General features: G+C 35.1%; 1 protein-coding gene across 1 annotated transcript in view; it reads right to left on the reverse strand.

The window, feature by feature from the left end:
* Positions 1 to 9,454: 9,454 nt before the first annotated feature.
* Positions 9,455 to 15,800, reverse strand: part of LOC134273831 (peroxidase-like protein) — a 14,151-nt gene continuing 7,805 nt past the window's right edge. The window contains exons 7-11 of the mRNA XM_062756040.1: positions 14,375 to 14,473; positions 13,417 to 14,149; positions 12,774 to 12,952; positions 10,045 to 10,159; positions 9,455 to 9,797 (exon numbers count right to left, since the gene is read on the reverse strand). Of these exons, the coding sequence (XP_062612024.1) occupies positions 9,455 to 9,797; positions 10,045 to 10,159; positions 12,774 to 12,952; positions 13,417 to 14,149; positions 14,375 to 14,473 (1,469 nt within the window). The remainder of the gene's footprint in view (positions 9,798 to 10,044; positions 10,160 to 12,773; positions 12,953 to 13,416; positions 14,150 to 14,374; positions 14,474 to 15,800) is intronic.

Below are 15,800 nucleotides of genomic sequence, written 5' to 3' on the forward strand. Positions count from 1 at the left end.
GAAAGAAGGTTGACCGGTTGCTAAAAAGAGGGAAACTAATAACATCAAAGTATTGAAAGTACTCATGAGGGCTAAACGTCGCTCTACATTGTCGTCGTATACAATACACTTACATATACCAATCATCACTGCACTTACTGTACCATAATGATACCACATCGAAATGTACTGTCATCGAAGACGCTTTAATATGTGAAAATTAATTTTGCATATTTCATGGTCAATATTACTATTCTGAAACATAATTTATCGGGTTCATGGAGAGGAGAGGGAAACCATAAACAGTAATGTACGGTTACAAACTGATAATGACGAGTGGTTTCTAAAATTTATACACTTTTGCTTTATCTATTTAAAATGAATATCACACTTTTGCTATGTCTTTATCGTATTTATAAAATGAAATATATATTCTACTGGTCATGCTTTGAAATGCTTGTCATCTACTGTATCTGTGATCATTGCCTAATTACATGTTTGTAAAACTCTATTCTTTACCTCTTCAATCCAAAGTCTATGATTAAAAATTATAACATGTGGTTTCACGAAGAGACAGAAATGTTTCGTAGTTACTGTTCACTACTCTTTAATATATGGGATACGAAATCGTCAGATTCTGATAGAGAATATAATGATAGACATGGTATACCATATCGAAATCTTCAGTTAACTGTGATACACGTACAAAGAATGTTCTAGATAACTGATGAAAAGGGTATTTATTAACTGACATTGCATCATATGTAAATTGTGATTCAGTGATTAGTATTTTTTTTTTCTTAAAGCGACACCGTGATACAAACACTGAATTTGAATAACACAGAATTTTTTGTGCATGATCTTTGAAAAATTTGTTCAATGTCTTAAAGTATTAGGTTTTAGAAAATTAGTTTTCAGAACCTAAAAAATATAATTTTATGGAGAAAAAATTAACAAATTTTGTATGGCCATAGAGGAAAATATAGATTTACTTCTTTCTCCTTATTGCAGGTGTGTGCAAAAAAGTTTAAGAAGTTCCCATGGTACTCAACTACCAACAAGAGGCCCATGGGCCACATCGCTAACCTGAAAAGCTTCGACCATTCTGTTCTTTACCAGATTTCCCCCTTGTAATACATAATGCATCCCCACCCTACCCCAATGATCATAATTTATACATTTTGAAATCTAAACTACCCCATGATCCTTCCATGTGACATAAGTTTCAGCTTTTCTGGCCCAGTGGTTCTTGAGAAGAAGATTTTCAAAGATTTTTCCTATATATTTCTATGTAAAACTTTGATTACCCATTGTGGCCCCGCCCTATCCCCGGGGGTCATGATTTGAATAATTTAGAATTTACACTACCCCAGGATGCTTCCACATAAGTTCAGTTTTTCTAACCCAGTGGTTCTTGAGAAGAAGATTTTCAAAGATTTTTCCGATATATTTCTATGTAAATTTTTTTCCTATATATTTCTATGTAAAATTTTGATTCCCCATTGTGGCCCCGCCCTTCCTCGGGGGGTCATGATTTGAACAATTAACAATCTACACTATACCAGTGAGCTTCTCTGATCACATTTTGTCCGTCGTCCGTCCGTCTTTCTGTCCGTCTCTCATTTGATATCAAGAACCTTGACCCTTTGACCTTGGAGTTTGACCCGTTTTTACACAAAAAATTCACACATTTACTCTGGCCCTAACTTTTAAATGGTAGATACTAGGAATTTCATATTTCAAATATCAATTCTTTGTGGCAAGTTCTTTCATTTGAAACCAATAAAATTTCTTGAACTTGACCTTGGAAATTTTTATACCTACCAAAAAAATTTGACCTTGCTCATAGTTTTATCTATTCCTTTTGTCAAGACCTTTCATTGGATATCAACAATTTGACCCTTTGACCTAAGCCTTGGAGTTTGTTCTACTTTTTACAAACTTTAACCTTGGCCATAAATTTTGAACCGTAAGGTAATCTTTGAGACAAGGCCTTATTAGAAATCAACAATCTTGACCTTGACTCCGGAGTTTGTCCTACCTCTAAAAAGGAAAACATTTGAACAGGTGGTGGTAGGGTTTTATATTTCAATTTGTGTTCTTGTAAAAATTCTTACTTTAGAAACCAACATATTTGATATGCATTTGTGAAAGCTTAACCTTCACTATGTTGCCTATAGGGGCATCCGTGCCTCACAAACACGTCTTGTTTCATCTTGATTTTCCAACAGACACAAAGTTTGTAAAATTAAGTTTAATGATATACATTTACAACTAGATAATGTTTAGTAAAAGGATTGTGAATATTGTTTTGAAACATAAGGTTTTTGATGTATCAATGGTATATCCAGCGAAATGTTCATTAGTTCATTCAATATCTAACCTGATTGATATTTTAAGAATTACTAAAATGATAATTGCCGTTCAAATTTCATCAACAAATATTTGCTAATTTATAGTAAAACACCCTCTTTATTGTCAAAGTATCTTGTTTTGAATGACACGGACGATGTTATTATTGATTTCAACCTTTTGGAGTCTGTCGTACCATATATAATTATCTTTGAACTTGAAACATAACTTTAACGTACTATGTAAATATTTGTTTCATACTCATTTGGATTTTTTGCTGCGTTGTCCTCCAAAATATTGCTTGAAGCAATTGACTTACAATGAATTTTTCAATATAATGTTATTTTATCAAAATGATTTTTCTGAAAGGGACATTAATCAAACTTAACTTATTTAAGATATATCGTACCAACTAGACCCAACCTGACACCAAAGCAGTACCAGAAAGCAGTCCTCGGGACCGAACTGCTGTGGGACTGGTCTGGGGCCGCTATGGGAATGCTCTGGGACTGCTATAGAAAGCAGACCCAACAGTCTCAGCTGTCCCTGGGATTGCTTTCTGGGACTGCTTTGTTCACTCATGTGTGTAATAGGTTCTGAGTGACATGATAGCTCTGCCCCTTGTGTATTCTGAATCTGCAGGCTCCCTAGGTCTGTTGTTTTGTTTACTTGCAGCAAAGAGGAGTTTAAATTATTGGAAAAACAAGGGGTTCGTACAATCTTTTCATAATTAGAGATTACATGTTCTATAGTTGATTGATGATTTTAGGGACTGTATATTTACACAAATGAAGTTTAGAAAAATTAAAAAAAATAAATAAATAAGGAAGTCAGCAAGAGATTTTTATCCCTAAAATAAGCTACATACTCATGAGAAAAAATATCTACATGTAGGCCTATTTTATTATTTTATCCGAACTAAAAATTTGCATTAGCACTATTTAAAAAATCATTACATTTAGATATAAGATTTTCAAATTGGAAAAGCTACATGTTTTACAAGTACCACGCTAAAAAAAAGATTACATTGTATTCCATGCAACCCTCAAATAAAACCTAACAATTTATTTTTGACAATGAAATAATATTATGCCACCATTCTTCCGTAACATAAACAATGTGAACAATTATACGGGAATTTAGAAATGAATTAGTTTTTAATTTATAAACAAGTTATTAAAAAAGTACATTAAAAAAAAACAGTTGAAAATACCAAGAATTGTGATTTATTTCTTTTTTCTTTTCACCCCTACTAATGTTATTGTGATTTAAATTCAAGACACGTGGTTTAGGTTGATCTATTCAAAGGTTATAGGGTAGAACCGGTTTTATAAATAAAATTGGCAGTAAACATGATATTGCTATAGCCCGTTTCTTTTGAAAACATGTCCTGTAATAAATGTTTCCAGACCTTCCTGAAAGACTTTCATGATTTTCAACAGAAAAAGTGTGGCTAAAGGAGGGGGTGTTAAAATAACAATATATCTTATACTTTTCGGCGAAAATTAGAGCTCACTAGTGACTGATTCGCTGGTAAAAATGTGTATTATCATCTACACTGACAAATCTTTTGTTTGCCTTATATGGCTATTGTTATAAATGCGCACAGAGGATCTTATCACGAGCAACTGACCAATCGTTGAATGAATGGCAACTTTTACTCCAAATACATGTTTACATTGTACTTCGAACATGTAGTTCAGGTCAATCTAGGATCATGTCAATGGACTGCGAAATAAAAAAAAATGTTCTAACGAACAAAATACAAAGATAGAAACTATATGAAAGATGTTACGGGCGTTATTAAAAATGTAATTTGTTGTTAACTGAAAAAATGTTTCATAAAATGTAGTTTGTGTCTAGTTCAGAACACCAGCGCTTCAAGGGTGAGGAAAACGAGCAGCATATCTTATGCATTTAAATGGACAAAACTCTGTTTACGTTCGTGATCACGTGTTCGGCCAGGGAATTCACCTGGCAATTGTATTCACCGATAGTACAACAAAGGAATTAATACAGACGCAAATCGCTTTTGCAGTATGACTTTCAGAAACCTAGACTTCCACCGTTTATTTAACAAATGGTTTGTCATTATGAGCATAAAAATAATATTTTTAAAAATGCATTTCCTTTACCATAAGATTTTCCTTTTTTTCAACTTCAAGCGTAAAATTCCTGTAGTATTCGTAGTAACCCATAGTGCAATACTCATTCAGCTGATTGGTCAGTTAGAATCATGCTGGTGCCTCATTTGCTAATCTGACGCCAAAAAATATAGTCCCGGTTCCCATGCAAAAATATTTGTCCAAAAAGAAATTTTAATTCAAGACTGCAGAAAATTGTATTATTAATTATAGAGAATACTTATTAAAGTTTGAATGAATGTAAGAAAGATCGATTGATTGAAGTACATTTCTACAGACATTATCAGCTGATTCTAGGGTGGTAAAAACTGAAACGCAACATAACTTTTCTGTTTACCAAGCCTCCACGTGCTAGTAACTTCCTAGCCACATTTCCGTGAATAATTTACCCTATCTCGCTGAAGTCTCGCTACCTCTCGCCAGAGCCACTACCAGAGCTACTCTGAACTCATCGGGTTTTATAATTTGCAGAACACCGAAAAATAAAAGGTTCCGAACACATTAGTAGGGGTGCTTTTGTTTGTGTTTACCTGGCCGATAATGTGTATAAATAAAATAGTACAATGTATCAACACCTGCGCTTAAATTGCCTTTGGGCAGAAAATCAATCATGCATGTTATTTGGGTTCACGTTTCAGTGTTACACATCATTGAACATGCTGTTCAATTCACAATGACCCTAATTTCAATCTATTTATTACATTCTTAGTAATAAATACAGGATATGCGATATGCCTGACGTCACAATAGTCGTATCAGCCCTGCAGGGCTGATATGAATTTGCGGGGCTGATATAGGGTATCAGCCTGCAGGGCTGATACGGATCAATATCACACCCCTAGTAAATCAAACCTCAAAAAACAGTACTTGTGATCATACACATATTCTGGGGGTTACATAATTCTCTAAATTTTAACTTTTTGAATGTAATGATTATCTATTACTGATAAATAATAGATTATTTTAAAATTACGGATTGAGGACATCTGAAGTAGAAGTAGATGCATAAACAAACCGAAACTGTATGAGACAATAGACTGTGTACATTTGAAGAAGTCCGTGCATGATTATTTAGTTATTTTCTTCTCAGCTTAATGTGTCCTGTATTTTTTTACTAAATATGTAATAAATATAATAAAACATACCCTTTGCACATCACATCCTGTATCAGCCCTCGACCAATATCAGCCCTCAGGCCTTCGGCTCTCTGGCTGATATTGGTGTCTCGGGCTGATACAGGATGTGATATGGAAAAGGGTATCTATTATTCTCTATGAAAAAAATGTAATGCAAAAAAAAAAAGATAAATGAAATGTGTATAAATTTCTTTCAGGATTTTTAAATTTTTAACATAAGCTGAGGGTTCCATTCTTGTTATTTACAAATGTACACTCATACATATGTACACTCATACATCAAATAAAACTCTTAAAACTGAGTATTATAGAGCTAGAGAAACTTAAAATAATTCAAATTGACAAGTAAGTAAAAATAATCATGACTGAAAAATATTACTCGGCAAAATTAACAAAGAATTTTTCAAAAGCCCCAATACTTAAAAAAATGCCTTTAGAGTATCCCGATAGTATGGAAATCAGCCATGATCTATAAAGGTTTAAGATCTATTTAAAACTAATTCTGGTGGAATATAATTAATTCAATTTTAATTTTCTGTATAAAAAAGATAAATATGGGAACCACTATCAATCATAAAATCCCCCAGATAAATTGTGATTCAATATTCATGTTCAGTGTAATTTATTTATGTAGGTGTGAAAGCTTTCTTCCTTCAATGAATATTATTTCAAATTGCTTCAATGTGCATACCGTTCGTACATGTAAATGACCTTCGCAAAGTAAGGAATTCTGGCATACTGCTCAGAAGAAATTTCAGCTGCCCTTTATAGTTCCATTGTTTATTGGAAATCTCATTTCTGAGTTAGCTCCGCCCATTGAATTAATAAACCCCGCCCACTGGGACTGCTGGAACTGCTTTCTGGGACCGCTTGGGCTGCTGGGACCGCTCTGGGACTGCTGTGTGACTACTCTGGGACTGCTTTGTGTCAGGTTGAGTCTGGTCGGTACTGTACCGTACGACTACAAGTATTCAGTCTTTTCTTAGGCATATCTGTGATGAACGCTCCTTCGAATTTTTCTTCATATAAAGACACCACTACTTGCCGGTTTAGAGTTGCAACGATTGACCTGTACTGGATACTTACAACATTTTAGCAGATATCTTTTTCGTACCAGCACTACTGCGACAATGGACTTTGGTACATAGGTCTAATCTGAAAGACCGGTCTTAGGTATGAATTAACGTTAGCTAAGTGCGTTGCTTATAAAACAATGATGCCCCCGTATATCAGCTTTAGGCAAAGGTTGAAGTTTCTCAAACGAAGTCAGACTTCGTGGTCAAGAGTTGAAAAAAATGTACATACCCATAGAAAGAACTTTCTCTCATTGAATATACCTCTGAGATATAAAGCTCAAAAACAAACCATTAAAAGTTGTGGCCAAAGATAAAGATATTCAAATGTGTGTTTTTGCCGTTTTTATTGACATTGCAGTTTTGTATTCTTTAAATAAAAAAATATACTTGGCCAAACATTTTAAAAGTTAGAGCATATACAGTTCTTCCAGACGTTTCTTGCGACAGAGCCTTTCCCTTGGACACCATTAACTTTAACCCTGTCCATAACTTTAAGGGGGCCGACTGTGGTTTCGCAATATTTCGCGCATCATAGTAAAATGAAGTGTATTTACTGGTTTGAAACATTTTTTTACTTAATTATAAGAAATTAGCAAAATTAAGAAGTTACAGGTTGAAAAGGTACAAATGTAATAACAAGTTTATATAACTAATTTTAAAAACGCTTTTTCACCAATTAGGTAGATTGGCGTCGTAAGAGTGCGTTTTTGATGGTATGATAACGTACAGCTACTAAAGAAGGGGTGATAAAAATGCTATAAAAAGGCAATTAATCTATGCTCTTGAAATTTAAAACACTAAAATTTGAGAATATCATTTTTATCATTCTCTGTTTAAATCCTTCGCATGCGTCATATTTTGTAGGACTCTATAAAAACGGAAATTCGTTAATTTTTAGCTCACCTGAGCGAAGGCTCAAGTGAGCTTTTCTGATCAAAATTTGTCCGTTGTCTGTCGTTGTAGTCGTTGTCGTCGTCGTTGTTGTCGTCGTCGTAAACTTTTCACATTTTCATCTTCTTCTCAAGAACCACTGGGCCAATTTAAAACAAACTTTGCTACAAAGTATCCGTGGGTAAAGGGGATTCAAGTTTGTTCAAATGAAGGGTCACGCCCTCTTCCAAGGGGAGATAATTATGAATTAGAGAAAAATTAATGGCATTTTAAAAAAATCTTCTTCTCAAGAACCACTTGGCCAGGAAAGATGAAACTAACGTGGAATCATCCTAAGGTAGTGAAGATTCAAGTTTATTCAAATCATGACCCCCGGGGCTAGGGTGGGGCCAAAATGGCCGACCCATTATTTTGACATAGGAATATATAGGAAAACTCTTTAAAAATCATCTTCTCAAGAACCACTGGTTCAGGAAGGATGAGACTCATGTGGAATCATCCTCAGGTAGTGTAGTTTCAAATTTGTTCAAATCATGACCCCCGGGGCTAGGGTGGGGCCAAAATGGCCGACCCAAGTTTAACATAGGAATATATAGAAAAATCTTTAAAAATCTTCTCAAGAACCATTGAGACAGGAAAGATGAAACTCATGTGAAGTCATCCTCAGGTAGTATAGATTCAAATTTGTTCAAATCATGACCCCTGGGGCTAGGGTGGGGCCAAAATGGCCGACCCAAATTTTACATAGGAATATATAGGAAAACTCTTTAAAAATCTTCTTCTCAAGGACCACTGGACCAGGAAGGATGAGACTCATGTGGAATCATCCTCAGGTAGTGTAGTTTCAAGTTTGTTCAAATCATGACCCCCGGGGCTAGGGTGGGGCTATAATGGCCGACCCAAGTTTTACATAGGAATATATAGGAAAACTCTTTAAAAATCTTCTTCTCAAGAACCACTGGACCAGGAAGGATGAGACTCATGTGGAATCATCCTCAGGTAGTGTAGTTTCAAATTTGTTCAAATCATGACCCCCGGGGCTAGGGTGGGGCCAAAATGGCTGACCTAAGTTCTACATAGGGATATATAGGGAAACCTTTTGAAATCTCCTTTTCAAGTATTCAAAGCCATGATTAGTGATATTTAAATGGAATCATCCTCAGGTAGTGTAGATTCTAGTTTGTTCAAATCATGAACCCCCGGGGGGGTTAAAATTCAAGCCCCCCCCCCCCACACCTCAGTAAACTTTTAGTTCTGATCTGATATGTGCTTTTCCTAGCCGATGTGCTCAGGTGAGCGCTGTGGCCCCTGGGCCTCTTGTTAATATTTTGAGATACCCAAAGTGGAAAAACGACGGTAGAATATTGTGTTTCTTTTACATAAAGTGTACAATGTGATCAAAAAATCTATTGTAGTATTTGCATAATTTTATTAAAAGTGCGAAAAATAAGCACTTTTCTATATAATCCTATAGCAAATGTACCTGTATTTTAAGACGATAACTTAAAAATACCTGGACAGTAGATTTTCCCCGAACTTGGCATGTACACAAGTTAATGTAAGTTTTATATGATATATAAAAAAAATGCCTTGAAACAAAGTGACATTCCATATACTAGTAGTTCTGGCGGACACTTTATCTTTCCTAGTGGGTCATCTTTTAGAAGAAGCGTGTCCAACACATAGAATCTCCTTAAACTCATTTGCAATGGTGGCTGTACTGGATAATAACTGGATGTGATGCAACATTTTTTTTTCACTTCTTTTGTAAAAGAAAATAAAAAGGCGTGAAAACATAATAATCAGTATAACAGAAATCAGAGAAATCAAGAAAAAGTTTATTTCATTTTTTCTCAATTGAATTACAATTCAAGCATTAACCTTGATTTCCAAATCTTCCCTGAAATTTTCTACGTCTTCCCTGTCTTTGATTTTGGTTATAATGGTGTTTATGGTAACTTCTTCTTTGTAACGTAGAAGTTACAGGTCGAAGAACATCAGCAGGATCGGGGATTTTGAAGCCAACACTAGTAGGTGGAATGCTAGTTTGAGACGTGGATCTGCCTCTTGCTGCACTTCGCCGAAAAGCTCCTGAAAAGGAAGGGAATCTGCTGCTGGTTCGTCTGCTTCTCAGCAAATTCAATTGATCAGCAAATGGACGAAAGTCGTATCCAAGATCATACTTATTCAATATTTCGCTGCAAGGCCGAAGGGGATTTCTGCAATGAATAAAATTGAGATTTTTTTTAAAAATGATCTTTAAAAAGATCAAACTTAATATTTTTTCTAAATATTTTTTTTTTGATGCATCTTTTTAATGAATCATGTAATCCTGATTTCCCAAAATCTGGAAAAATTTATATGTGTAAATAACAAATTTCAATTGTACCATATGTACACTTCTAAATATAAAGAGATTCGAAAAAAATGTTTGTCTGCAAACACTTGATACAAGGCTGTACGTACCCTATGATATCTGGTCGTAAAAAAAGTCGAGACTGATAATGTTTAAAATCGTAATCTTTGGTGACCGAGCATAAAATTTTGGCCAAAGTTACTTGTTTCAGTTCATTAAGTTGCCCTGCAAAAGAAAATACGGGTATGGCTTTTAGAGAGTTTGAATGATTAATGAATTCATACGTCTTTATTCTTATTATTATACCCCCTGCAAACGACGTTTGGGGGTACATAGGATTCAGCTTGTCCGTCTGTCTATTTGTCTGTGCAAGCGTATCCGGTCCAAATCTTTTTTACCGTAATACGGAGGAACATTAGAATCTACTACTTGACACAAAGTTTGCTCATGACCTAAGGGTGTGTCAAGGCCTGGACCCAAGGTCATTTGAGAAGTTTAAGTTCACTAAATTTATTGATTGATTGTATATTGTTTCACGTCCCTCTCGAGAATTTTACACTCATATGGAGATGTCCCCGTATGCCAGTGAAGGGCTTTAAATTTAGACCTATACTCGGCACTCAGGCCATTGAGCAGTAAGGGTTCTTTATAGTGCCAGCGCCTACCGTGACACGGGACCTACGTTTTAAAGGTCATATCCGAAAAACCAGTGACTTTCATTTCTGATGCCGAGCGCTTGGCGAAGGAACAGTCGCTACCTATTTTTACGTCTTAGGTTTGACGCGGCACCACGAACGAGAATCGAACCCGGGCCTCCCGATAACGAAGCGAATGCTCTATCACTAGGGTATCGTGAACGGTAAGGTCACGGGAAGAAAAATTTCATAACTTGTTTCTGGTCCACATATTTCTTATGGATAAAGTTGGCCTAAGGGTCTGACATGACCTTGACCTTAGGTCATTCGGAAAAAGTTCAAGGTCACTGGTAAAAATTTCATAATTTGTGTCTGGTCCATATCTTTCTTATGAATAAAATGTGGTAAGTTTCCTTTCAAACAAAGATTGCTTACGACCTAAGGGTGTGTCATGACCTTGAAGCAAGGTCATTTGGAGAAGTTCAAGGTCAATGGAAGAAAGATTTCATAATCCATTTTTGTTATATATTTTTCTTATGGAAAAACTTGAATATACTACTTCACTCAAAGATGGCTTACGACCTGAGGTGTTTAATGACCTTGAGCCAAGGTCATTTTAGTTGAAGGTCGCTGAACGAAAATTTTTACAATTCATGCCCGGTCCATATCTTTCTTATGGATAAACATGGTAAGTTCCTGATTTTCTCAAAGATGGCTTTTGTCTTGAGGTGTGCCATGACCTTGAACCAAGGTCTTTTGTGGAAGTTTAAGGTCACTGAAAGAAAGTTAATAATCTGTGCCTGGTTCATATCTTTCTTAAGGATAAACTTGGAGCGTTCCTCTTTTAAACAAAGATAGCTTATGGCTTGAGGGTGTGTCATGACTTTGACCCAAGGTCATTTGTGACAGTTCAAGGACACTGACGGAAAATTTTTTATAATTCATGCCAATATCTGTCTTGTGGATAAACTTGGTGAGTTCCTATTTTTCACGAGATTGCTTAAGGACAGATGATACAAACAAATTTTTTCTTTGAAAAAGATTTAATATCATGTCACAAGTTTAGAAAAGTGGATGGTTCTTAGAATTTATTCTCCAAAGAACTAGAAAATGAAATAGACTTGGAAAATATTAGTAATATTTCAATAGAAAAAACAAATATAGGCAAATCACATTCAGTAAAGGTTTACAGGTGAAAACAAATTTCAGAATATGTTATCTTGGCGCTAAAAGTGTAATAAAAACTTGAGAAAAATATACCAAGCCATGTGAATTTTAAGAGGAAGATCAAAATTACAAAAAATTAGCAATATCACATAGGCTGATTTTTACCATTTAGCTTTTCCTAATAAAATTCACCTGGCTTGGTATATTTTTCTTAAGTTTATATTACACTTTTAGCACCATGTTAACATATTCTGAAATTTGTTTTCACCTGTAAACCTTTACTGAATGTGATTTGTCCATATTTGTTTTTTCATTGAAATATTACTAATATTTTCCAAGTCTTTTTAATATTCCAGTTCTTAGGAGAAAAATTTCTAAGAACCATCCTCATTTCTAAACTTGTGAGATGATATTAAATCTTTTTCAAAGAAAAAATTTGTTTGTATCATCTGTCCTTAAGACCTGAAGTTTGTGTCATGAAACTGACAGAAAAAGTTTATAATTTGTGTCTGGTCTTTATCTTTATTATATATTTTTTATTAGGCTGCACCTTTGTTTCATTTATAAAAAAAAAATAATGAGCAATTACATTTGCACTAAAATGTTTTAACATTTCTCTCTTCTCTTAGATCCATAAAATATTCATGATTTGCCACCTCTGAAAAGCCCAGTGGGGGTGTTTCGTCCCTTTTGGACAGTTCTAGTTTACACCAAATAATCTATTTAAAAAAGCTCAAAATAAAGCAGAAAAGATTTTGTGCAATTACATACTGTAGATTTCTCGCTTTTATGATTCATTCTTGCAAACATTCTTTTTATGACCATAATGTCTCATGCATGAAAATTTTATAACTTTCTGTTGCGAAAATTTATTGACCACATTTAGAAAATATGGACATTTTAAATAAACAACATTTGAGTCTTATTTGTAAAGTTCAGTACAAAATTATTTCACGTCCAGTACGGTGTTATACATTGATGACTCATAGAATCCGGCGTAATGGTTATAAAGAATGGTTGCTGAGAATTCTACTGACCTGTAGTAAAGGCGGTCAATGGGTTCTCATGTACATCGTTCTCATACCAGAACCTGTCTCCATGTTTATAACGAGAAAACTGAAGGGCAAATAGACAGGAGAAGGTGGGTCCAAGGATGCCGCCAGAGATAGGTCTCTCAGACATTCCTCCGGCAAAAAGGTCAATATCATCAGTACTTCTGCAGAAGAATACAGAATTGATTGTTAATATTTCTACATTTATTGTTTCTTAAGTTCACTGTATGATACAAAAGTAATGTTGTTTTTATTTTGCAATGATTTGATGATTGATCATCAAATGACAAAGAGCACACGGCGGGTGTGACTGGTCGGCAGAAGATGCTCATTCCTCTTTAACGGCACTTGATTCCACCTCCGATAGTTTGGAGGTCCATGTTTGCTGTTCTCCTAATTAGCATTTTATCTTGAATATTGTTTGTTATATCCATGTGTTTCAATTACATGTTATATTTTGTTATATATCATAATAAATATAATTATAATAAGCACTACAGGATTTCCCCTTTAAAAATCTATTTGCTATCAATAAAAATTGTTCAAAGAGCGATTTTTTACTTTTAAAAAAAGGTGACAATGAAAAATTCTCAAACATTATGCTCTATAATGATATTGATCTATTTACCTGTAAACAGCAGCGAGGTTCGCCGCGTCCTGAGGGGAATGATCTACCAAACCACCAGATGAGGTACCGAAATGAGAGGCAGGATATCGTCCACAGTACTGTCTGTAGGCATTGTAAGATGGAAGTCCGTGCTCACGGCCACGCTGAATGTTCAAAGCTCCAAGGTCAAAAGACGTTGTTTCACTGGGGAACTGCCCAGGGGTACCTTCAAATAGTTTGTTTCTGAGTCCATCTACAATGCTGCTATCAGCTAGAGACTTTGGAGATTTAGCCATCCAGCGAGCCATAAATTCGAAGCCGTTTCTTGGAGAAAACATGAGATCTGGATTTTCAAAATGATCGCTTAGAGGAAGGATTCGAATTTGCTGACGTCCATTGTCTTGTCCTACAATATTTCTGACCAAAGAATGACCCATACGTAATACTGCGGCACCAAAGGCGTTAAAAGTTCTTGGGTCGACACTTGGGTTGTAAACGTTGCTATCGTGACCAGATTGCCTGGAGCGAAGGTTGAAGTAATTCAGGTGGATGTTGTCAAGGACTGCTGGTAAGAATTCGTTGTAAGTCACGTGCTGAAGCTCAGCAACAACTATTCTCTTTGCCTCCTGGAAGAGAATTTCGTCGTCAGTAATACGTGTGGATGCCCTTAAGGCGTCTGCTATGAGATTGTGACGTCGCATCCATATTGTATGTATAACAGTAAGTGTAGGCGTTTCACTTTTTCTATGATCACCTGAAAAACCATAAACTCGTTATTAGTTTTAGTTAAGAGAGAGAGCATGTTGATCAGGAATAACGGTGTATAATGGTAAAGATTATCAGGGGAAATCCATACTGTTTCTTTCATATAGCAAGCATTATGCAAATATTAAGATTGACCGACCAAGAGATTACATTGTAATTAATGTTAAGAGAGAAAATTAGAATATCATTGAAAAAAAACTATCCAGAAACCAACCTGCAAAAAAACAGTGATACCGAGTAGATATTTCCATTGGACAGGTTGCACGAGGAAGTAGACCCCGTACTACATCGCTCGTTTTTAGTCGCCCACCGCCTGAAAGTTGAAAAGTTGCAAAATTTATCATCAAACAAGGACGCATATATTGTAATCAAACTCAATATAGTTTTGACCCAACATTTTAGATTTTCCACTGCAATTTTTAAAGATATGCATATACGAGGGGCATTTCAAAAGTTCTGTCAACTGTTTAATAAAAAATTAACAATTTTACGGAAATTATTGAGTTTGGTATCATTGGAAAGATTAGAAAAATATACACATATTGTGACGTCACGTTGTAATTTTTATGACGTAATAACTCCGAAAATGACATCAGAATATAGAATGTTCAGCATACTGACCATAAAAATGACGTAACAAAAGACACGATTTGATCAAATTAAAAATATCAAGACAACTTTTGTTCATTACTCGGATGCAAGCTAACGGACGCAAATGCAAGTTGGTGTAATGTTTACATAGACTACAATCTATCATATGGTGTTCTATTTCGGAGATCTTCTTGTCCCGAAATGGTTTTAGGGAGTGTCAAACCTAGCATGTTTTTATCGAATCTCGCTCAAACTATTGCGTAAAAGAGACCTAACTGTGAGAAAAAGATAAAGTTGATAATCAAAGAAAAATAGGCGATCGTGTTACAAAATATGATGGCATAAATTCGTCAGGTGTTTTAACCAGATTTGTGGGATCGATGAAGGCTCAAGAGAAGTTAAGTTTAGTATGCCCCATATTTCTCGTAAAATCTAAAATGGCGGCAACGCAGTTGTAACCCCACCGTACCTCCACATATTCGCAAATTTTAATGCAAGGAAAATATATAAGATTTTACATGTCTGTGTAACTTACATTCATTTTTTGGATTCAAAAGTCAAAAGCAGTGGTGAGTTTTGCGGCACCGAAGTTGAATGAATGTGAAAAAATACGCACAAAATCAAGTCAGGGACAAGATTTAGTACATTGTATTCGTAAACTGTAAGAGTCCATTTAATCAAAATATATTGGATGAAAACTGCATTAATATACTTCAGTTTGATACAAGACATGTTTTATTTCAAACAGTTGAGAGCATATAAAGACCGAAAATCCAGCCGTATCATGTAAATAAAAATCATAAATGAATGTCGATGATAACATAACCGGACATAAACCGTGCTGGTAAACAAACCATACAGTGAATAATGGAATTGCTGATAAACAGTATCATAGTCCAACTCTACCTCTTTGCAAATTAAAATTTTCTTTGAAATAATTTTTCAAATAAGCCTTTGGCGGCACTTTTACGATCGTCTCATATGGATAACAAGAGGCCCAGGGGCCACATCGCTCACCTGAGCAATTGGCTAGGAAAAAACACAGATCA

This window comes from Saccostrea cucullata, unplaced genomic scaffold, assembly GCF_032062105.1.
Source record: "Saccostrea cucullata isolate Sc308-1 unplaced genomic scaffold, CSIRO_AGI_Scuc_v1 ctg1068, whole genome shotgun sequence".
NCBI classification, from domain to species: domain Eukaryota; kingdom Metazoa; phylum Mollusca; class Bivalvia; order Ostreida; family Ostreidae; genus Saccostrea; species Saccostrea cuccullata.